The sequence below is a fragment of the Entelurus aequoreus genome, linkage group LG20, assembly GCF_033978785.1.
Source record: "Entelurus aequoreus isolate RoL-2023_Sb linkage group LG20, RoL_Eaeq_v1.1, whole genome shotgun sequence".
In the NCBI taxonomy this organism is placed as follows: Eukaryota; Metazoa; Chordata; class Actinopteri; order Syngnathiformes; family Syngnathidae; genus Entelurus; species Entelurus aequoreus.
In genome coordinates this window covers 1,940,595-1,963,928 of record NC_084750.1, presented here as the reverse complement: position 1 = coordinate 1,963,928, position 23,334 = coordinate 1,940,595, and the positions used below count along the sequence as shown (strand labels likewise).

Here is a 23,334-nt window from a genome sequence, read left to right as displayed (position 1 = left end):
GCTTCATAAATCCAGTCTGGTATTATTTTTATTAACATGATCTTGTCGTTGAGCAACTTTGCTCCACTGGTTTGTAATGTTTGTGAGTGCTGGTCCAGGAGAGTTTTGCTGACTCCATGGTGTGTTTCAGGCGGTGTGGGCTTTGGGGAATATCGCTGGAGATAATGCAGAATGCAGAGACTATGTGCTCAGCTGTGACATCCTCCCGTTTCTGCAGCAGTACGTCGCTTTTCCTCTCTCTCCGTCTTCTGCTAACGTGTTGCACGCCAAATAATCGTCTTGCATCGTCTTGTTTCAGGCTACTTGCAAAGTCCAACCGTCTCACGACAACCAGAAATGCTGTTTGGGCTCTGTCCAACTTGTGCCGCGGGAAGAACCCCCCACCAGATTTTTCCAAGGTCAGATTGGATTTTAAAAAACTGCAGGATGTAATGCAGTTTTCATTTGAATTTGAACGTGTCCTCGGGATTTAACTGCTCCTGTCTTGTCTTGAATGGGTATTAGGTGTCGCCGTGCCTTAGTGTGCTGTCCAGGCTTCTCTTCAGCAGCGATCCAGATGTGCTGGCTGATGCTTGCTGGGCTCTGTCTTACCTGTCCGATGGCCCCAATGAGAAGATCCAGACAGTTATTGACTCTGGTGTCTGTCGCAGGCTGGTGGAGCTGCTCATGTAAGTGGCTGCTGTAACTTTTAGAAGTGTAGCAAAGGTTTTTCTTGGTTATCGTGGTCCCCTGCTCCCTGAGGTCATTGGTTTTTTTTCTGGGTTGGTTTTGCATGCAGCTCGACGGGAAGGGCAACTGACTATTATTGTCTATCGGGATCAAAATGTATGCTGCTTGGTAGGGGATGAAAAACCTACCAATTTTTTGCTTGTCTTGTTAGGGTTTAAACTCTGAGACAATTAGCAGACGATCAACAAATACTAGGGATGTAACAGTATTGTACAAAACCCAAAACCAGTGAAGTTGGCACGTTGTGTAAATTGTAAATAAAAATAGAATACAATGATTTGCAAATACTTTTCAACTTATATTCAATTGAATACACTGCAAAGACAATATATTTAATGTTTGAACTGAGAAACATATTTGTTTTTTAGCAAATAATCATTAACTTAGAATTTAATGGCAGCAACACATTGCAAAAACGTTGGCACAGGGGAATATTTACTCCTGTGTTACATGGCCTTTCCTTTTAACAACACTCAGTAAACGTTTGGGAACTGAGGAGACCAACTTTTGAAGCTTTTCAGGTGGAATTCTTTCCCATTCTTGCTTGATGTTCAACAGTCCGGGGTCTCCGTTGTGGTATTTGACGCTTCATAATGCGCCACACATTTTCAATGGGAGACAGGTCTGGACTACAGGCAGGCCAGTCTAGTACCCGCACTCTTTCACTACGAAGCCACTCTGTTGTAACACGTACAGAATGTGGCTTGGCATTGTCTTGCTAAAATAAGCCGCGGCGTCCACAGAAAAGACGTTGCTTAGATGGCAACATGTTGCTCCAAAACCTGTATGTACCTTTCAGCATTAATGGTGCTTTCACAGATGTGTAAGTTACCCATGCCTTGGGCACTAATACACCCCATACCATCACAGATGCTGGCTTTTGAACTTTGCGCCTATAAGAGTCCGGATTTTTTTCCCCTCTTTGGTCAGGAGGACACAACGTCCACAGATTCCAAAAACAATTTGAAATGTGGACTCGTCAGACCACAAAACACTTTTCCACTTTGCATCAGTCCATCTTAGATGAGGGCCCAGCAAAACCGGCGGCGTATTTGGGTGTTGTTGATAAATGGCTTTCGCTTTGCATAGTAGAGTTTTAAATTGCACTTACAGATGTAGCGACCAACTGTAGTTACTGACAGTGGTTTTCTGAAGTGTTCCTGAGCCCATGTGGTGATATCCTTTACACACTGATGTCGCTTTTTGATGCAGCACCGCCTGAGGGATCGAGGGTCTGTAATATCATCGCTTATGTGCAGCAATCTCCAGATTCTCTGAACCTTTTGATGATATTACGGACCGTAATATAACCTACTCAGTGGCCTAGTGGTTAGAGTGTCCGCCCTGAGATCGGTAGGTTGTGAGTTCATACCAAAGACTATAAAAATGGGACCCATTACCTCCCTACTTGGCACTCAGCATCAAGGGTTGGAATTGGGTGTTAAATCACCAAAAATGAGTGCTGCGCCCACTGCTCCCCTCACCTCCCAGGGGGTGAACAAGGGGATGGGTCAAATGCAGAGGACAAATTTCACCACACCTAGTGTGTGTGTGACAATCATTGGTACTTTAACTTTAACTTTAGTAGACGGGATGACTTTTGCTACAGTATATATAGCCTTTCTAAATGCTACATTTCATTGTCGTTGGTGTTTTACAACAAGACAGGTGCTGACATTTTGTTCATTATTTTTACTGATTGTATTTTTACATTAAATAGTTGAATCATTTTGAAACAAACAACAAAACTGCAAGATATTTGTTATTTAATGCTATAAATCACAAATGGCCATTCAGATAAAGGAAGTTATCTAATAGAATAAACATTGTGTTTACTCTTTATGATTTTTGCATTTGGAACAGTTAGAAGTGGAGAGGGAGTCAAAGAGAGAGAAATTGGCTATAAAATCCAAGGCAGAATCCACTAAAGCAGAAACAAAAAGGAAAATGCAAGCTGCTCAGAAATTTGCCAGTAAGGCTCAGGTCAGAGCCATCAAAGCAAAAATGCCAAAGTAATGTGGGAATGAACCAAAGTAATGTGTAAATAATGTAAATAACTAGATGAACCATCTGTGGCTGTGAAGTGAACGCTAGTAAGGTTGTAAATACTGTATAGAGTAGGCAAGTTGTTATTACTGTAGTAACTAAATAACGTAGTGACTAGAACAGACATAGTGATTCATTTGGAAGATTGGGGTATGTATTTATGTAAACTCTGTTGACAATTTTTCAATTCTTTAAACACTAAAACATCTATAAATTGTGCTTTTTTTATTTTGCAAATTTTTGCATATTCAATTGTCCCCCACCAGGGCACGGCCTTGGACCTCCGGCCCCCAGATCCCTGGCTTATTTTCAGTCTTTTTCATTAAGTTCAAATCACATGCCTGATTAACCAAATATTAACTCAACTGGAAACTATAAAAACAATTATTTGCAAATTAACAGTGGATGTTTCTGCACAAATATTTGCACTTAAAAATACATGTTTATAATAATAAATATGATTAGAATATTTGAGCATTATGTTTGTGTTCAGTTACACCGAGTGTGTTCATCCTAAACATTTGTGCCACTTCATTTTACACACAAAGACATTTTTACCAAGTCTTTTTGTTTTTGGACAATGCTACAATAATATCGTACCGTGGCCTTGATACTGTCACAATGTTGGTATTGTAGCATCCCTAATAAATACTCTGCACAACTGTGTGTAAGTGTTGTACTGTAGCTCGTGTACAAGACACATCAATAAGTGGTGGGCTTGATAAAAAGCGCACGTTGTATTGAAATTGTTTACTTTCTGTCACAGGCACAGTGACTATAAGGTGGTCTCTCCTGCTTTGCGGGCAGTGGGCAACATCGTCACAGGAGATGACATTCAGACACAGGTCAGCTCTTTCTAGCGCTTGACGGACTACCAACAGGTGTTGTTTGTGAAAACTTTGTAACCTGCTGCTTTCTACCTGACACCATAGGTGATCTTGAACTGTGCAGCACTGCCTTGTTTGCTACACCTGCTCAGCAGTCCCAAGGAGTCTATCAAAAAGGAGGCCTGCTGGACTGTGTCCAACATCACAGCCGGAAACAGAGCTCAGATTCAAGTACATGTCTTCTAAACCGTTTTTTCAAGCGTATCCTGCCTCAAAGCAGGCTGCTGTTTTGTAGCTGACATCCTTTCTCTTACCAGAATGTGATTGATGCCAACATCTTCCCAGTACTGATTGAGATTCTTCAGAAGGCAGAGTTCCGCACTAGGAAAGAGGCAGCGTGGGCAATAACCAACGCTACCTCTGGTGGAACCCCGGCACAAATAAGGTACCAAATATTTGACATCTTGTTTCCCACTTGGGGGACACTGTATGTTACCGTCCCTGTGCCGTTGTCTAGTCTCAAACAAGATGGACGCTCTGGACTTATTGTTCCTTTTGAACAGTTTATTCAACAAATGATTGTTAATACAAATGATGTACAGTAGTCGCTAATACAAGTCCAATCAACCCTACAGACAATAAGAGAAACAATCAGCCAAAGAGGCAAAGGTGAAGGTGCACGTAACACTGGATTCTTGTGCACAGAGAACATTATACAATGTGTGTGTGTGTTTTGGAAAAGGTGCAGGAGATGTCAACATGGGCCTGCTATGATGGCAATTGTGTCGACAATTGGGACAGCAGGTGGCAGTAGTGAATAGAGCATGGCATGTAAAATGTGTGGTTATTCCAGGCATAGACAATTAACCAAAGTGTTACTCTGGCGTAAATATTTTGGATGGGCACGGGTTGTTGCTAAGAAACAGTCAGAGTTTTTGGGGATCTGAGGGCATTGTTCTTCTCATCATGACTTGTGCCACCCTAAAACATGCCTAGGACCCCCATTGAATGATTTTTTTTTGCAACGTGAGAAGTTTTTCAGGGCATGAACTCAACTCATTTGAATGCATCAAAGTAAATAATAGTTATTATTTTTGGAAAAAAATGAGAGTAAATGTTAGGGGTGTCAAACAAAAAATAAATATAAGAAATTAATATTTTTTTGTAGAATTAAAATAATACATCATGTGAAAATGACACTAGAATGTAACATTTAGTACCATGTCATGTTAACGTATTACTACATGCAAGAGATATGTCAAGCCTTTATTGGTTATAGTTTAGATGATTATGGCTTACAGTTGATGACAACTTTTAATTGAACATTTCAGAAAATGTAAGGTTTCAAAAACTAAGCTATGATGATGAAAATGATAACAAATGAAAAGCTTGACATATGTCACTTTGCATGTACTTTATATCACATACTAGTTTGACATTTGAAGTTAATTGCTGACATGAATGGACTTTTACACCATATTCTAATTTTATGAGTTATAATGACTGAGTGAAAATGTTGTTGGAAGAAAACATTCAACTTTTCTCTCACTACAATTGAACATTCACTTACCGAAAATTAAGAGTTTCTTGTGCAGCAAATAGATGCAAGCTTTTGACCACAAACTTAGTCGCTGCTCGGTGACATTCGTCTAGCGGCAGACGTGAACTGGAGCGAGTACTGCCCGCCTTGGAGCTAATCAGAATCTGTTTCTCGTCATGCTCCTAAATGAGAATGCATTCATTTCAATTAACAAATTATGTCGCTAACATGATAAGCGGTGTTAGTTAGTACCTGTTGTATTCAGATGACATGCTAGCGTTACCTCTGCTGGGATGAGAGGAGCGCTTAAAAACGCGACTTTCATTTATAATTATCGCATGCTGTTTGTTGAAATGTTTCAGCATATTGCTTGCTTGTATGTCCTCTTGATGAACTAGCAGCCTTATAATTATAACACGTAGAGCGGTTGACAACACATAAACCGCCAAAGCTGTATTGAAAATATTTTGAGAGTTGCAGTATGTTTGTATTCAGGATAGAGAATAAAAATTGATTTTTTAAATTGCTAATAGAATAAAAGAATAATTGCGCATGATATTAAATTTGACGGCAAACTTAATCCAAGCCGTTTACCGCGCCGTGAGCAGTATGAATAACACAAAATTGAAGCAAAACAATGTGCTAAATTAATAATAAATCATTTATAATAATCTAATATAATAATAAAAATTATCTGATAGCATAAAGTTCTATGCATCAGCCTTTTATGCCACATGACGTTGGAAGCGTCATTATCATTTAATGTTAGAAATTGTCTTAAAAGAAGATTCACTCCATACTTGGTGGTGGTACGCCACTGTTCCGTAGGTAATTAAAAAGCATTAAAAGCCATTCAATGGATTTTGCGAAAATTAAGGCCTTAAATGGCATTAAAAAGCATTAAATAAAATGTCCAGAGGCATTAAAAGTTAAATGAGACAGAACAAAACAAACTACCAGACCCAGTTTTTCCGATTGGGGGGAAAAAATGCGCTTTAAGGTATACAGTATTGATTGAAGTGCAATTTTTGCTAACAAATGTCGAGAGTCCATTTTGTTTTGATGTTTGCTTACCTATCTAAAGTTATTCACCTTCTAAAGACAATAGTACAAAATACTACAGTAATGCAAAATGTTTATTGCGTTTGAAAGAGTTACTTGCATTATATGTCATGATTACATTAGTGCTTGATTTGGCCACAGTGTAAACTATTCAACTATTCAACAATATGATTGTACAATTTTGTCCAGACAGACAATGGTGTGCTTTTGACTATATATAATAATGACCTGCAGTCACACATGGGCATTCAATTTGTTTGAAGTTGCAGTAAAAGCGTTACATTAGATTTGCTGATACCTACAAAACCCCTGGTATTTTAGACTCCATACACACATACAGTATGTCCGCAGAGCGCCTCACTGACAGGTGAGGTCTTTGCATAGAAAAGGAATGTAAAACAGATGCGTAAGTGAGAGCATAAATCACTCCAACCTCTACCTTAGCACAGTGGCATTGTTTATCTCAGTGCGTGTGCTGAAGGTAGAGACAATGATTGAATGTGTGCGCCCACAAAGCATCGACCTAATTGTTCCAGAATGCAGCTTTCAGCAAAGGCGCAGTTCCTGAGCTCTGCCAAGTTTTTAACTAGAGGAGGACTTCATTAGCAGCACATTTTTAAGTTGATGTCAGTAATTATTTACTAATTATGTAACTGTACTAGGTTTAACTTAAGGGGGAAAAAGACAAGGTTTTGACTTTACTTAAGAAGACATCTACGTTGAACTTTATATCTGGGAAACACCAGCTTGCAGGCACAAGATACTAAACTAGAATCCAAATTCAGTATTACAAATCTGACTGTGTTCATATGTGTTACAAATGTGAACTAAGAATGTGATGCAAAGCCTCATAAGTACTCTAATAGTAAGTAATGGTAATATTGATGCAATAGGCTTGTGACTAAAAGACCAGTTTCAGCGGCAGGGGGAGTGGCCAAGAGACTGAATGTGGTTTAGATCAGTGTTTCTTAACCATAAGGCGGGGCGCGGAGTTGGGCCATGAGCGGCCCTTCAGGCCTGCCAAAAAATGTGTTTCTCAGCTGTGGTCCGTATAGCCCGCAGCGGTACTCTGTTGCAATACACTTCTCCGCCACTTGTGGCAGTAATGACAATATCAAACAAACAGAAGAAGTCTGGAACTAAAGTCATAGAGAAGGTTCTTAAGCGCAAAAATGATTACTAAAATTGTGAATCTGTATTTTCATTTGTACTTTAATTTTATTGACAGTTTAGTTGATATACATAGTATATTTATTTTAACTCTACATAATTGTATGTCAATTTATTTTTGGTCAATTATTTGTGAGTCCCTTCTTATGCACTATATTTTTTATTTTCTAATCAGCCTGACCTAAGCCAAATGTTTGTATAAATAAATAATAGTCTGTGATTAACACATGCTTTCATATCATTTGAGAAGGTTGTAAACTGTAAGTAGGTTAGATACAATTATTGAATACCATTCAAACCAAGATTAAGATGACTAAATCAGTATTAATATTTGACTTGGACCCAGGCTTGCTTGCAGTGGAAAGTTGGGCCCCAAGGTCAACAATTTTAACTCCTGGTTTAGTTGGTACTAGGGTTGTACGGTATACCGGTACTAAAAAGTACCACGATACTAATTGATTGAAATCTGTACTATACTACCTTTTGAAAAATACCGGTACCGTTCTTTCATCTGAATGCCTGCCGTGCGGCGATGACTACAGAGCCAAGACGCATGATGTTAAGTGTGTCAAAACGTACACACAAAATGCATACAAGCATTAACATCTTGGAGAGGAACAATTCTAAACAACAATTCTACTGGTTAATATAGAGGGTGTGTGAAGCGCAATGTGGAGGTATTTGGACTTCAAACCCAACGATAAAGGTGACGCTGTGCTTCAAGTGTTGCTTTAAAAAACGCCTTGCCAAATGTGGCGATTGGTATTACCACCTTTCCTTCAAACTTAGGTAAACATTTAAAAAAATAAGCATTCAGATCTGCACAAGGAGTTTAAATAGTGACAGGTAATAATGTAGTTGTTACACCTGTTCTGCTCTGGTGCAAACCGTAGCAGAGGAGCACAGGGAAGATGTTCGCTCTAGGGTTGATGTTTTCGTCGGCTTAACACCCTTCACTTTACCCAGCAATGGGTCTGCTAAGCTCCGCTTTCAGGTCAGAATTCGAGGCCGTCGATTTGTGACAATGTGGTTGTTTTATTATTAGTTTTGCAGGACACAACTGGACCCGTTAATTTTTCTACTGCGCAGTGCAGCGCTACCCCTCTCTCTTTACTTGCCCACTCACTCACTGACGTCACTCAGTCAACACATTGCCATTCTCACAAACACACATACTGTACACTACTCTCATGAGTTAACTAGCTCCCCTGTTGTGTGTATGTAAATACATAACATGTAAGTATATAGACGCGCACACAGCTGCTTGGCTTAAAGCCAAATATTAGCAGAGTTAAGACCCATCTAACGTCAACTAATGCAAGTGAAATGACTGAATTTGGTAACAAATTGCTACAATTTGTGTTTTATCTTTAACAAATGTGTGTTTTACCGGTTACATGGCTTATCTGTGTACATTTATTCATAGTTTTGTATTTAGTACTTACTAATAATTGTATTTTTTTTTAAAGCACAGACCATGAAGCATGTAATATAATGTCACTGAAGCTTTTCATTATATTCTAACCTAATCCTTGATTATGGCAGACTATAAGTAATATGGAACATTGTAAATTGTTTGAGTGCAACAAGAAAAGCCCAATGTGTTTAATGCCCTTTAATTTATATTTTAACCTTCTAAAAGTGTTCTTTGACTGCAATAGGAAACATATGTTTATTGTATTCTAATATTTTATGTTAAAATAAAGCCAAACTTGATATTATATGCAGTTCCCTTCATGGTACCGGTAACAAATTATTGGTATCGGGACAACCCTATTTTGTACCGTATACTAAAATAAAGAAGGGCACAATACAAACAAGTCCCAAGTTCTGCACTTGTTGTAGCTTAAACTGCCGGAATTTGCGGCAGCTTTATCAGAAAGTTGAAGTGTTTTAAGAAATATTGCTTTCTAATAACAGTGAAACAACTTGGGATTTTCTGAATTTAATGTTAAAGGGGTCATATTAAGATTATTTTATACATTTAACCCTTGTGGTCTACATAGCATGCAATTATGGTCCTTTGATCAAAATGTTGCATAGATTATGTTTTGTTGAACATCTTTAAGCCGCTTTCTGGCCATCTCTTCAGGATGTGCCGTTTGGTGGGCGGTCTTTACATGTCAAAGTCCTCCTCAAGGCCACACACCCTCCTGACTGCGTCTTTTCTCCGCCACCTGTGTTTTATTTAGGGCTTCCATATGTATACTGACAGATATTAGTGAGAACTATGTGCTACTTTTAGAAATGGCAACAGTGCAGGATTTTAGCATATATGTGCATGTACGAGCCAGTCTGCCCCACAACTGGAGGATAGAGAAAAAGAAGGTACTTACTGACCATAACTTCGAACTACAACTGGATAAAAATGGCGGACTCGCTCTAAGCACTTTGGGTAAACCTCTACCATACACAGTGCTCCGGAAAGTATTCCCAGTGCTTCACCTTTTCCACATTTTGTTATGATACAGCCTTATTCCAAATTAGATTACATTCATTGTTAACCTCTAAGTTCTACACACAATACCCCATAATGATAATGTGAAGTTTTTTTATTTTTTATTTTTGCAAATGTATTAAAACTACAAAACCACATGCACATAAGTATTCACAGCCTTTGCTCAATACACCAGTCGAGACCAGGCGTGCCCATTGTGTTTATCACAATCAACTGGTTACGGGCCAATCACATGGCATTAAAAATTTGTCAGACACTACCATCCATTCATCATCCATCCATCCATCCATCCATTTTCTACCGCTTGTCCCTTTCGGGGTCGCGTCCCATCCTTAAATGACATTTGTCACTTTATCGACATTCATGGCAGTCGGTCTGACATCTTCTCTTCTCTGACACGGGGGTTGCCAAACATGCGCGTGTGAAGTGCACCAGGTGCTCCTCTCGCCAGTAGTGATTGGGCTAAATGACGCCTGAGTGTGTGGCACACTCACTAGCTACATGACACTACATTATTAGTTATTTTTTAAATTAATAGCTGTGCACAAAGGATGCAAACTGCGCAAAACTGGTCTATGAGCCAAATGGCAAACAGGAAAAGAACAACATTTATCTTATTTGGTGCTGCGAGATCAACATTTTTTCCTATTTCTCAGTTCCTTTTTGAAAATGCACACTCAGCACTGCATCTTGACAGAAAAAGAGAAATGTAGACGTTTTTGCAAATGTATAGAAAAAGAAAAATTGAAATATCACATGGTCATAAGTATTCAGACCATTGGTTGTGACACTCATATTTAACTCACATGCTGTCCATGACTTCCGATCCTTCTTGAGATGGTTCTACTCCGTCATTAGAGCCCAGATGTGTTTAATGAAACTGACTGGACTTGATTCGGAAAGGCACACACCTGTCTATGTGATACCTTACTCACAGTGCATGTCGGGGAAAATGAGAATCATGAGGTCTAAGGAACTGCCCAATGAGCTCAGAGACAGAATGGTGGCAAGGCACAGATCTGGCCAAGGTTACAAAAGAAGGTTCCGAGGAGCACAGTGGTCTCCGTAATCCCTAAATGGAAGAAGTTTGGGATGACCACAACTCTTTTTAGACCTGGCGGTCCAGCCAAACTGAGCAATGGTGGGAGAAGAGCCTTGGTGAGAGAGGTCAAGAAGAACCCAAAAAATCACTGTGACTGAGCTCCAGAGTTGCAGTAAGGCGATGGGAGAACGTTCCACAAAGTCAACTATCACTGCAGCCCTCCACCAGATTGGGCTTTATGGCAGAGTGGCCCGATGGAAGCCTCTCCTCAGTGTAAGACATATGAAAGCCTGCAGAGAGTTTGCCAAAAAACACATGAAGGACTCCCAGACTATGAGATATAAGATCCTTTGGTTTGATGAGAGCAAGATTGAACTTTTTGCCGTATGTGTGGAGAAGACCAAGCACTGCTCATCACCTTCCCATTACAGCAAAACAGGGTGGTGACAGCATCATGCTAGGGGGGTGTTTTTCAGCTGCAGGGACAGGACGACTGGTTGCAATTGAAGGAAAGATGAATGCTGCCAAGTACAGAGATATCCTGAAAGAAAACCTCTTCCAGAGTGCTCAGGACCTCAGACTGGACCAAAGGTTCACCTTTCAACAAGTCTGTGACCCTAAGCACACAGCTAAAATAACAAAGGAGTGGCTTCGGAACAACTCTGTGACCCTTCTTGACTGGCACAGCCAGAGCCCTGACCTAAATCCAATTGAGCATCTCGGGAGAGATCTGAATATGGCTGTCCACCAACGTTCACCATCCAACCTGACAGAACTGAAAGGGATCTACAAGGAAGAATGGCAGAGGATCCCCAAATCCAGGTGTAAAAATCTTTTTGCATCATTCCCAAGAAGACTCGTGGCTGTACGAGCTCAAAAGGTGCAAATACGCAATACTGACCGGCTCTGAATACTTATGATCATGTGATATTTCACTTTTTATTTTTTAATAAATTAATAGATTTATTTTTTTCCCTGTCAAGATAGGGTGCTGAGTGTACATTCATGGGAATTTTAGCAAATTTCTGCAAAGAAACCAAGTGAAACATTTGAAATGGTCTGAATAAGTAATTTATATTCAAACTGTTTTTGTTGCAGATACCTGGTTTCCTTGAACACCATCAAACCCATGTGTGACCTTTTAACGGTGATGGACTCCAAGATTGTGCAGGTATCTCTGAATGGTCTGGAGAACATCCTCCGACTGGGAGAACAGGAGTCCAAACAGAACGGAACCGGCATCAACCCTTACTGTGCCCTCATTGAGGAGGCTTATGGTAAAACTCTGCACCTTTACACACCTTTACTCTTCTTGGAACCATTTGTTGTACAGCCTGGACCATTTATTCGGTACACACCACAACAAATTGATTGCAGTACTAAACATTTTCTAAGCCCTCCTACCTCAGTGAGCAGGTGGTATTACAAGGCATCCATTTAACACAAACCAGCAAGAATATTAGTAGATCACATGTGTGGTAAATAGTAGATAATGATAGGCCAACTCGTTGTTTGCTTTGGATGATGGTCTGTGACCATTAGGACCTTAGAGCCTATTTTCTAATCCTAGTGATCTCCCTTACAAGACTGCCTGTCATAGACCAGGGGTGTCCAAACCCTTTCCAGAGATGGGAGAATTTTTGAAAGATACTAAATCCAATATAATGTCTGGCAATCATTACCATAATTTCCAGTATTGACAGCCTTTGCTAAATATTTTGTTGATGCACCTTTGGGAGCAATTCCAGCCTCAAGTCTTTTTGAATATGATGCCACAAGCTTGGCACACCTATCTTTGGCCACTTTCAACCATTCCTCTTTGCTGCACCTCTCAAGCTCCATCAGGTTGGATGGGAAGGTTTTCATCCAATATGTCTCTGTACATTGCTGCATTCATCTTTCCCTCTATCCCAACTAGTCTCCCAGCTCCTTCCACTGAAAAGCATCCCCACAGCATGATGATGCCACCACCATGCTTCACTGTAGGGACGGTATTGGCCTGGTGAAGAGCAGTGCCTGGTTTCCTCCAAACATGCCTGACATTCACGCCAAATACTTCAATCTTTGTCTCATCACACCAGAGAATTTAGTTTCTCATGGTCTGAGAGTCTTTCAGGTGCATTTTGGCAAACTTTGGACTAAGAAATGGCTTCCGTCTGGCCACTCTACCATACAGGCCTGATTGGTGGATTGTTCTTCTGGAAGGTTCTCCTCTCTCCACAGAGGAATGCTGTAGCTCTGACAGAGTGACCATGGGGTTCTTGGTCACCTCCCTGACTAGACTAACATGAATGCAGCAATGTACAGTGACATCCTGGATGAAAACCAACTCTTTATCCAACCTGATGGAGCTTGAGAGGTGCTGCAAATAGGAATGAGAGAAAGTGCCCAAAGATAGGTGTGCCAAGCTTGTGGCATTGTATTCGAAAAGACTTGAGGCTGGAATTGCTGCCAAAGGTACATATGTTGTAAGGTGCATCGGGTGGGGTCCATGCCCGTGTGGCCCAACCTTGTGATGTGGGGTCTGTGTTGGTGACTTGATGCGGTGGAGGCGCGGCCCCCTTGTCTGGTCTAGATGCTGTGTCTCGGGTGTTTGGATGGTGGGGTCTGTTTGTGCGGGTTTGGGTTGGGGTGGTGGGGTCTTATTGTGGGGGAAGTGTTAATGTCTCTTGTTTGCATGTTGGCGTTTGGGCTGGCTGGCGGGCTGGCGCTGGCTGGTCTCCGTGATCCTGTTGGCGTGTGGCTGCCGGTCGCGGTTTTTTCGATCGCTTTGATTTGATCGAGTGGTGCTGGCTGTCTGGGGGCATTGCAGCTGCTGTTTCTGCTGCCGTTTGTTTGTGTTGTGGGCGCCTGTGGCTGCTGGGTCCGGTGCAAGGGGGTGGCTGATGTTGTGACTGGTGGCAGCGCGTGCACGTGGTGGTTGTCGGGGCTGACGAACTTGCCAGCTTCATATTCGTTTATTGTTGTGTTGGTTGGCTTGTCGGGTGTGGGCCTGGGATGCCCTTGCGCCCTGCCGTGCCGCCCTTCACGCCCGGTGTCATGCCGTCGTCTGGGGCGGGCTTGTCGGGAGTTGTCCCTGGGTGACGACGGTGCACGGCCGGACCTGTGGGGCTTGGGGGAGGAGATTGGCTGGTTCTCAGTGGGCAGTGGGTGCCGGGACTTGATCACTGTCCCGCCGGCCTGTGTATGGATTTGTTGTTGTGTATATACAGTATATATGTGTGTGTGTGTGTATGTGTGTGTGTGTGCGCGCGTGTGGATGGATGGATGTAGGTATGTAAATATATGTATGTATGTGTGTGTGCATGTATAGGTATGTGTGTGTTTATAGATGTGTGTATGTATGTGTATATGTGCAAATGTGTGTATGTGTGTATATATATATATATATATATATATATACTGTATATATATATATGTATATATATATATATATATATATATATATATATATATATATATATATATATATATATATATATATATATATATATATATATATACGTGTATATATATATATATATATATATGTGTATATATATTTATATATATACATACATACATACATTATTATTATTATTATTAGCCTTTATTTAACCAGGTAAAATCCCATTGAGATCAAAGATCTCTTTTCCAAGGGAGACCTGGCCAAGAGGGCAGCAGCAAGGTTACATTAAAAACAGTAAACAAATACATAAAACATCACATTTACGACATTAAAACTTGCTCACATAACACATGTGCATACAGACAAGGTAGACTGCAGTCCTTTCACAGAAGCTTTAAACTCATTCAACGTAACAAGAGTTTGAAGTTTAATATTCGATTGTAGGTTATTCCAAGCCTTCGCTGCTGAAAACCTAAATGCTTTCTTGCCCAGTTCAGTTCTTACTTTGGGGACGACAAATTGCAGAACATTCATTGAACGAAGATTGTGACTTCCTTGTTTCTTTGTTAAAAGACAAGACAGATAAGATGGAGTGATACCCAGAATGGTTTTGTAGATGAAAACATACCAATGATTGAGGCGTCGAGCACATAAAGATGTCCAGTTAACCATTGAGTATAATACGCAATGGTGAGTAAGGGGAGCGCAGTTGGTGATACATACATACATACATACACACATACATACACACACACATATATATATACTATATATATATACACTGTATATATATATATGTATATATGCAACAAGAGAAGTATCCTACCCTTCTCTTTTGTAAAGTAAATCTGAACAGCCGATATTGGCATCTACATCAACTATATGATTTGCCTGAGAAGCTGGACAGGACAAAAGAAAAAAAAAGGTGCATCAACACCATCATGGGGTATTGTGTGTAGAATTTTGAGGACAAAAATGGATGTATTCCATTTCGGAATAAGGCTGTAACATGAAATGTGAAGTGAAGTTGATTACCAACAAAACACACTAGAAAAGGTATGATATCTTGCAAGAAATTAGCACACATGTTCATCATGGCAGGACGCATAGAAACCATCAAAGACAATAAATGGTCAGGTTGGTCGCCATTTTGGTTTTCAGTAAGCATTTTGGAAGAATTTGGGCCAGTTTAATTTTTCTTTGTGTGTTTTTTGTCTAATGTCCCAAATTTCTACGTGTTTATTTTGTCTGTAGAAGTTTACATGGGCCAATAAAAACAAGTTGGACACAACTGTCACCTCTGCCAAAGACACTTCAGAACAAAGCTTTGTATTGTTACATGAGCCAATAAAAACATGTTTGACACTATTCTCACCTCTGCTAAAGACACTTTAGTTCAGTTCAGTTTCAGTTTATTTCGAACATGCATACGATACAATGTAATGCATCACACAGTTCCAGTTGTTTCATTACAGCACATCCGAAAAGGAGTAGGAAGAAGCAGAGCTTATTTAATCCTACCCCTTTTCATACCATAGCAATTTTATCCAATTTTCTTGTTCTCTGTAACAGAACAGTGAACAAATAAATAATAAATACATAATATACCATAGTAAACATACAAATATTAAATGCATAAATAATCTTTGTCTCAATAAAAAAAAGGAAAAAAAGAAAGGGTTCAAGATGTTCATCATAATTCTTGTTCTGTGTACTTTGTGAACCGTCTCTTACCGTTCCATAATGTAATTCCACATACGGATATACTACAAGTTTTAAGTATTGTATGAGCATACAGATGTTTTAAATTAGATTTTCCTCTAAGGTTATATTTCTCCTCTTTTGTCGAAATGAATTGCTGTACATTCTTGGGTAGCAGGTTATAGTTTGCATTGTTCATAATTTTAGCTGTTTGCAAATACACCAAATCGTTGAATTTCAAAATTTGTGATTTAATAAATAAAGGGTTTGTATGTTCTCTATATCCAACATTATGTATTATTGTAATTGATCTTTTTTGTAAATGAAGCACACATTTGTAGTTGTTTCCCCATATTTCTACACAATAACTCAGATATGGTAACACTAGCGAGCAGTAGAGAATATGAAGTGATTTTTGGTCTAGAACATGTTTTGCTTTATTCATTATCGATGTGTTTCTTGCTACTTTATGTTGTATATTTTTTACACGAGATGTCCAATTCATTTGATCATCTATTGTTACACCCAAAAATGTCTTCTTTTACCCTTTCAATATTTACTCCGTCTATTTATATTTGTTTTTGACTTTTTCTTCTACTGTTACCAAATAGCATTATTTTAGTCTTACTGAGATACAAAGATAGTCTGTTTTTGTTAAACCATCTTTTTAATTTGTTCATTTCTTCTGTTATTATTTGTATTAGCTTCTGTGTGTTCTCTCCTAAACAAAATGCTGTTGTATCATCTGCAAATAATACTAACTTTAAGTGTTTTGTAACTTTACAAATGTCATTTATATAGAGATTGAACAATTTTGGTCCGAGTATTGATCCCTGAGGTATGCCACAAGATATTTTTAGTTCTGTGGAAGTATAGTAGTTGGAACAAAATTGGTCTGAAAGCGTTCAATGAAGTAGCATTTTGAAGTAGCAGTCGAGTAGTCTAGCAGTGACATTGTTGACGGCCTCTTGGTTGTCTTTGTGTATCTTCTTCAGGCCTGGACAAGATCGAATTCCTGCAGAGCCACGAGAACCAGGAGATCTACCAGAAGGCCTTCGACCTGATTGAACACTACTTTGGTGTGGACGAGGAGGACGCCAGCCTGGCGCCACAGGTGGACCAGGGTCAGGGCCAGTTTATCTTCCAGCAGCAGGAAGGACCCATGGAGGGTTTCCAGCTCTAACCCTGAAACAAGGATCCCGGGTCCTGACCTTATTGGGGCCAGGTGTCGACAAAGGAACTTCTGTGAAGAGACATGATTGGTAACCGATAAATTGGAGAGAACTTTGGACTCTGGGACGTTGCCCTGGCGTGTGGAAGCCTACACCCGTTAACAACTCCCGATCTGCCACAATTTCATCCGATATTATTTGTATCATCCAGCGCTACTTGTTTTTTAGTGGAATAATAATTCTACCCTATTTGAATGTGTAACTACCTCTTCAGCCAATCAGCGACCAGGTGGTGTTTTTATTTGATTACCATTGATGGACACTTGTGTGCGCTCTTTCTTGACTTCCTTATTTGCCTTGAAAGGAGCTTCTGTTGTGTTCCACTCCAACTTCACCTACAGAGTTTGTGTGTCCTTGTCTTTCCTCGAGCGTTGCAAATCATGCAGACGTGCACTCTGCACGGGCGACATCATCGATGTTTCATCATTTGTTCATCATGTGAGAGTGTAAAGAAAGTTGAAATGTTAATATATGTCGTCACGATTGTGATGTTTGATTTTGATGAGGTTCACTTGCTGTCAACGTCTGTTTCGTACATTTCAGGTGTCTTCACTTTTCTACTTTAGTTTGTACATCAGTTTTTACTGCGCAGAAAAGAAAAAGTGGTTATTGCAATGTTAATTGGTGGACAACATGAGACCTATATTTACAAGAAATAGAACATATTTGTAATGCAAAATTTATTTAATCTAGCACAATCTCCAGTGTACACTTTTCTAATATCTGTAAGAGTGTATTTACGTATGTATACATATATACACACACACACATATATATATATAGTATATGTATGTATGTATATATGGTATATCCCTTCAGGCTTCACGTATACATATATACACACACACATATATATATAGTATATGTATGTATGTATATATGGTATATCCCTTCAGGCTTCACTCAGCACACTGGTAGTCACGTGACTGTTCCAGGCTATGGCTGGCAGTGTGTCAGGTAAGCGAGCTAATTCCCAAAAGCATATTTTTTCCCCCCCATTTAACAGTTGCAGTGTTTTTATATGTTGTCAAATTCTGCAGTCAAACAAAATGTTTCCAATTCATATGAAAAAATGCAAGGTAAATATTGTTTTTATCCTTTAAATTGCTGTGAACGGACGGAATTTGTCACAATAGCGACAATGCTAATTTATGACAACATTAATGTCACGGTTTCAGTGATTTTTAAATATATGTTCTTTATTCTAGTGAGTACATTTGTGGTCATAGGAACAAGCACAAAAAGAGTCAAGTTGAGTTATTTACAAATGAGGAATACATTTACCATCCACATCTAACGTGTAAGTGGTTTATCGCCCATTATGTTACATTTAGTACGACAATGTCGATTCTTCGGGCTTCTGTTTAGTTATTGTTTACAGCACAAACAATACTTTAATAATTATTTAATAAATGGAGAGGTGAAGTTGATGGTTATGCTGCGTGTGTGGCGATACTTGAATATATGACCCAAAAGTGACTTCGTTTTTATAATGAATTTAATGAAATGCAATCAGAAATGTAAACTTCATTCAGAATTATACTGTTAGTAATCTGTTCCAAAAAGTCCAACCAAATAAATACAAATCCATATAATCCATTCCAAAACACCCTAAAATATTAACGCAAAACTCAAAATGCGTTTAGATGATGAATAAATGAACATTTAACATCATTTATTTACTTATGAGTTTCATTGGTTCTTGTAACCCAAAGGACTTTCAATGATCCCCAGTCAACTAAACTAATCAAATGTAATACATTGTAGTAGGCCCCCAACATTTAAAAAAAGAAAAACACTTGAGACCAAGAATTTTGTATAATAAAGTACAAACCCCGTTTCCATATGAGTTGGGAAATTGTGTTAGATGTAAATATAAACGGAATACGATGATTTGCAAATCCTTTTCAACCCATATTCAATTGAATGCACTACAAAGACAAGATATTTGATGTTCAAACCCATAAACTTTTTTTTTTTTTTTGCAAATAATTAACTTAGAATTTCATGGCTGCAACACGTGCCAAAGTAGTTGGGAAAGGGCATGTTCACCACTGTGTTACATGGCCTTTCCTTTTAACAACACTCAGTAAACGTTTGGGAACTGAGGAGACACATTTTTTGAGCTTCTCAGGTGGAATTCTTTCCCATTCTTGCTTGATGTACATCTTAAGTTGTTCAACAGTCCGGGGTCTCCGTTGTGGTACCTTGATTGGCAACACTAAATGGTCCCTAGTGTGTGAATTTGAGTGTGAATGTTGTCTGTCTATCTGTGTTGGCCCTGTGATGAGATGGGGACTTGTCCAGGGTGTACCCCGCCTTCCGCCCGAAGCAGCTGACGTAGGCTCCAGCACCCTCCGCGACCCCGAACGGTACAAGCGGTAGAAAATGGATGGACGGTTGCACATTTGAAGTTATATTTTGTTGAGTGGATTTTTTTTTCTCCCACCTCATGTATGTTCTGTTAAGATTATCAATGAAGCCATATAAATACTCTACATATGCTATATTTTAAGCTTTTTTTTTTTTAATGAGTTTTTAATTCTACACATTATTTGATAATATATTAAGTAACAAAAAATCTGAGGAGCCACTTGGGAGCCGAAAAAGCGGCCTCTTTTTAGTGAGCCCAGCCATAAGATCCGGCTCTCCACAAAGAGACGGAATTCCCATCGCTAGTGCCAACTTTATGATTTGATACTCGAGTATTGTTTAACACTATCGAGTATCCAACTCTGTAACAACTTTTACAAGTCAGAAAAGAGATAAAATCCCCATAAGTCCCCTTGAACACGTTTTTCCGGTCGTCGTCTTGTTGTCTGGCTTCTTGACACTTTTAGACTCCTCCTTCCTTATGTTGTTAACCCCTTGGTGAATTTCTTCCGCATTTCATTCAACATGGCCATCATTTCCAGTAACACCCATTTTTGTTGGCTCCCCTCCATGTCCTCCTCAACAGCTTTGAAGTTCCGATGTTAGCCGCTGTTAGCTTGTCTTGCTAGCCATCATAGGAGAGATACGTGAACACATTAAATACTGGAGTAAAAACCTACCAGAAACAATGTACTATGTATAACAGTGACGTGCAGTCAGGGGAGGCAGGTGAGGCGGGGCCTCACGTGCCATCATGTAAAGAAAAAAAATGTAAAAAGAAAAAAAAAAAATTAAATTGTTATATGTATCCAGTGATTATACTATAAAGTTATTTTCCATTTAACTTCACCTGTTTTAGATTATTTTTATTCAAAATCGCTGAATTTTCACATTTGCCATTCAAATACTGAGAAGAGACTTGCTGTGATCAGCAGCCAGTTGAGGCACGTCACTGCGTTGTGCCTCAACATGGATTGCGGACTCGGCTAACTGCTGGCCTGCTGTGCAGTGAGACCGTATTGTTATATGAATTATATTATACATTTCCATAGTTTAGTTAGCTGAGGTATATAATGTACAGTGTATTTTGTCAACAACTGTATGTGTGTAAGTATTTATTGTGCTGAGCAATCATAAAACTGCTGCAAAGACGCACTGGCTGAGGCTGGCAGTATTCCCGCCTCCTTGTGCCGGTTAATGCACTCCCGCCGTAGAATGCACCCCCTGACGGGAGTGTTATATCAACTAAAGCCCACACTTAAACTTTCCTCGTGCAAGATTGAATCTATTTAAAAAAGTTATTTAATAAGAAGCCAAAAAGTGCAAAAACAATAATGTTCGTGTTGGAGGAGTTGTGAATGACTGCTGGGCCACAACATTAGGTACACCTGCAGACTGCAGCACGGATTTCATATTTCATTCATTCACAACTCCTCCAACACGAACATTATTGTTTTTGCACTTTTTGGCTTCTTATTAAATAACTTTTTTAAATAGATTCAATCTTACACGTGGAAAGAATAAGTGTGGGCTTTAGTTGATATAACACTCCCGTCAGGGGGTGCATTCTACGGCGGGGGTGCATTAATCCAGCACAACAGCGGCACATGGACTTCATTTATAAGTTAAGGTAAGACCATAATAACATTTTTTTAATTAAATGTGCTTTTTTGTGTGCTATAGTTTGTATGTGTAAAGTTAAAGTACCAATGATTGTCACACACACACTAGGTCCTCTGCATTTGACCCATCCCCTTGATCACCCCCTGGGAGGTGAGGGGAGCAGTGTGCAGCAGCGGCGCCGCGCCCGGGAATAATTTTTGGTGATTTAACCCCCAATTCCAACCCTTGATGCTGAGTGCCAAGCAGGGAAGAATGCTGGTATGAGCTTTTAAACATAACCCGTTAACTGCTGCCAATCAAATGGTGAATAAGATACTCTTTAGGGTTCATATGTTTGTAAATATGACTGTGATGAAGTCCGTGCCTCACCAGCCATGAACCTCACCACACGTCACTGATGTATAAAAAGGCTGACTGAGGCGTTCTTTACCTTTTTGACCTATATATTGCAACTTTTCCACTACAGGCGGGCCCGGATGCACCTCGTATAGTACCACTGATTTAGTCATCTTAATCTTGATTTCAATAATTATATCTAACCTACTTACAGTTTACAATGTTGTTCAAAGATATGAAAGAATGTGTTAATCACAATGATTGATTGATTGAGAAGTTTATTGACATCTTAAAGGATTGAATCCATGTAATGCTTTAAAAAGGCAAATGGATGGCACAAAAAGCCAAAAGGCTTGTTTCCATTGTGGTCCATTAAATATTCATCACATTTGGTTCATTCAATAATAAAAGATATATAACCTGTAACATGTACATAAAAAATTACGTTAAAAAATTATGATAAATATTTATTGAACACATAAATCTAGGTCAGGCTGATTGGAAAAATAAGCACTGATCAAATATACTGCGTAAGGAGGTACTCATTAATACCTGATGAAAAATATATTTACATACAATTATGCTGTGTTAAAATTAACTATGTTTCTTGAATAAACTGTCAATAAAATTAAAGTGTAAATAAAAATACAGCTTTACCACTCTAGTCATAATTTTTGCGCTTAAGAAACTTCTCTATACCTTCTGCTGGGCCGTCCACAAGTTGCAGACATTCTCTGTGTATGTTTTATGCATGAATAGTCTTCATTTATGTTCCAACACATTTACAAGTAGGGATGGGTACTAAATCGCGAATGACTCAGAAAACGCTCCAACATAAACAAAGTAAGGCTCAACTTTTCCGAAAATGTGCCAGCTCAATGCCAATATACATTGGCGTTGCTGTTGACATGCTACTGACTAGCATTAGCGATTTTACTTGGCGTTTATAGCGCACAATTAAGTGCATGTTACAATTAAACAGCTGGTGCGTAATAAGTACAATACTTACAGCATTAACACTTTGTAGGGCGCAAGGAAAACACCATAAACTATACACTACTGCCATCTAACTTTTGACTTGCAACTATAATTGCAACCTAATGTCATACTTGCAAATGATAATAAAACCAGAAATAACAACTGGACAGCAGTTATCATAATAAGCTCATTTTGAAATGTTGCAAAAACAATAAGATAGTATTTTTGGAGTGTAAATGAAAATACAGTTTCACCACTTTAGTCATGGTTTTTGCGCTAAATAAACTTCTCTATGACTTTAGCTCCAGACTTCTTCTGTTTGATATTGTCATTACTGCGACCAGTGGTGGAAAAGTCTATTGCAACTGAGTACCGCATCTAAACACTGACTGATATCAGCAATTTATTCCTCATCGTTTTTGTTCCAATGTTCCCCTGCTCCCTTCATTTGCGTGCTTGCTTCTGTTCTTCATGTTTGCTTCAGGAATGCTGCTTTGTTTTTTTTCTTGGTGATGACAGGTGTGCTGTAGTTATTTCCTGGAATGCATGTACACTTTCAGTATCCACTTCCCTTTGCACAGCAGCATGTGACATGTGACACACTTCAGGTGACTATAGCCGGATTTGCATATACTAGTTCTCGGGACGCAGTTCTAAGAACTACCACACTCGAGTTTATTTATAGGAACTACCCTTCCCCATAGGGACTTTTTCCTTTTCACGTTCGCACGTGGCTGGAGATGCTGGGGACCTTGGTAAGAAACATGTGTGACGCATATCCTCCTGCAACCCGTGACGTATTACTTTAGCGCCTCACCCACCACTGCAA

The 23,334-nt window shown here is 39.3% G+C and overlaps 1 protein-coding gene and 1 long non-coding RNA gene across 3 annotated transcripts in view; both read left to right on the top strand.

Moving 5' to 3' along the window:
• Positions 1-17,697, top strand: part of kpna5 (karyopherin alpha 5 (importin alpha 6)) — a 33,749-nt gene extending 16,052 nt beyond the window's left edge. For both annotated transcript variants that reach the window (XM_062029165.1, XM_062029164.1), the window contains exons 7-14: positions 131-219; positions 299-398; positions 505-668; positions 3,542-3,620; positions 3,708-3,833; positions 3,920-4,047; positions 11,973-12,151; positions 16,959-17,697. In XM_062029165.1, coding sequence (XP_061885149.1) covers positions 131-219; positions 299-398; positions 505-668; positions 3,542-3,620; positions 3,708-3,833; positions 3,920-4,047; positions 11,973-12,151; positions 16,959-17,146 — 1,053 coding nt within the window. In that variant the 3' untranslated portion in view covers positions 17,147-17,697. The remainder of the gene's footprint in view (positions 1-130; positions 220-298; positions 399-504; positions 669-3,541; positions 3,621-3,707; positions 3,834-3,919; positions 4,048-11,972; positions 12,152-16,958) is intronic.
• A 419-nt stretch (positions 17,698-18,116) lies between these two features.
• LOC133635830 (uncharacterized) overlaps positions 18,117-23,334 on the top strand; it is a 159,028-nt gene continuing 153,810 nt past the window's right edge. Inside the window, exon 1 of the long non-coding RNA XR_009822126.1 lies at positions 18,117-18,152. This is a non-coding gene — a long non-coding RNA (uncharacterized LOC133635830). The remainder of the gene's footprint in view (positions 18,153-23,334) is intronic.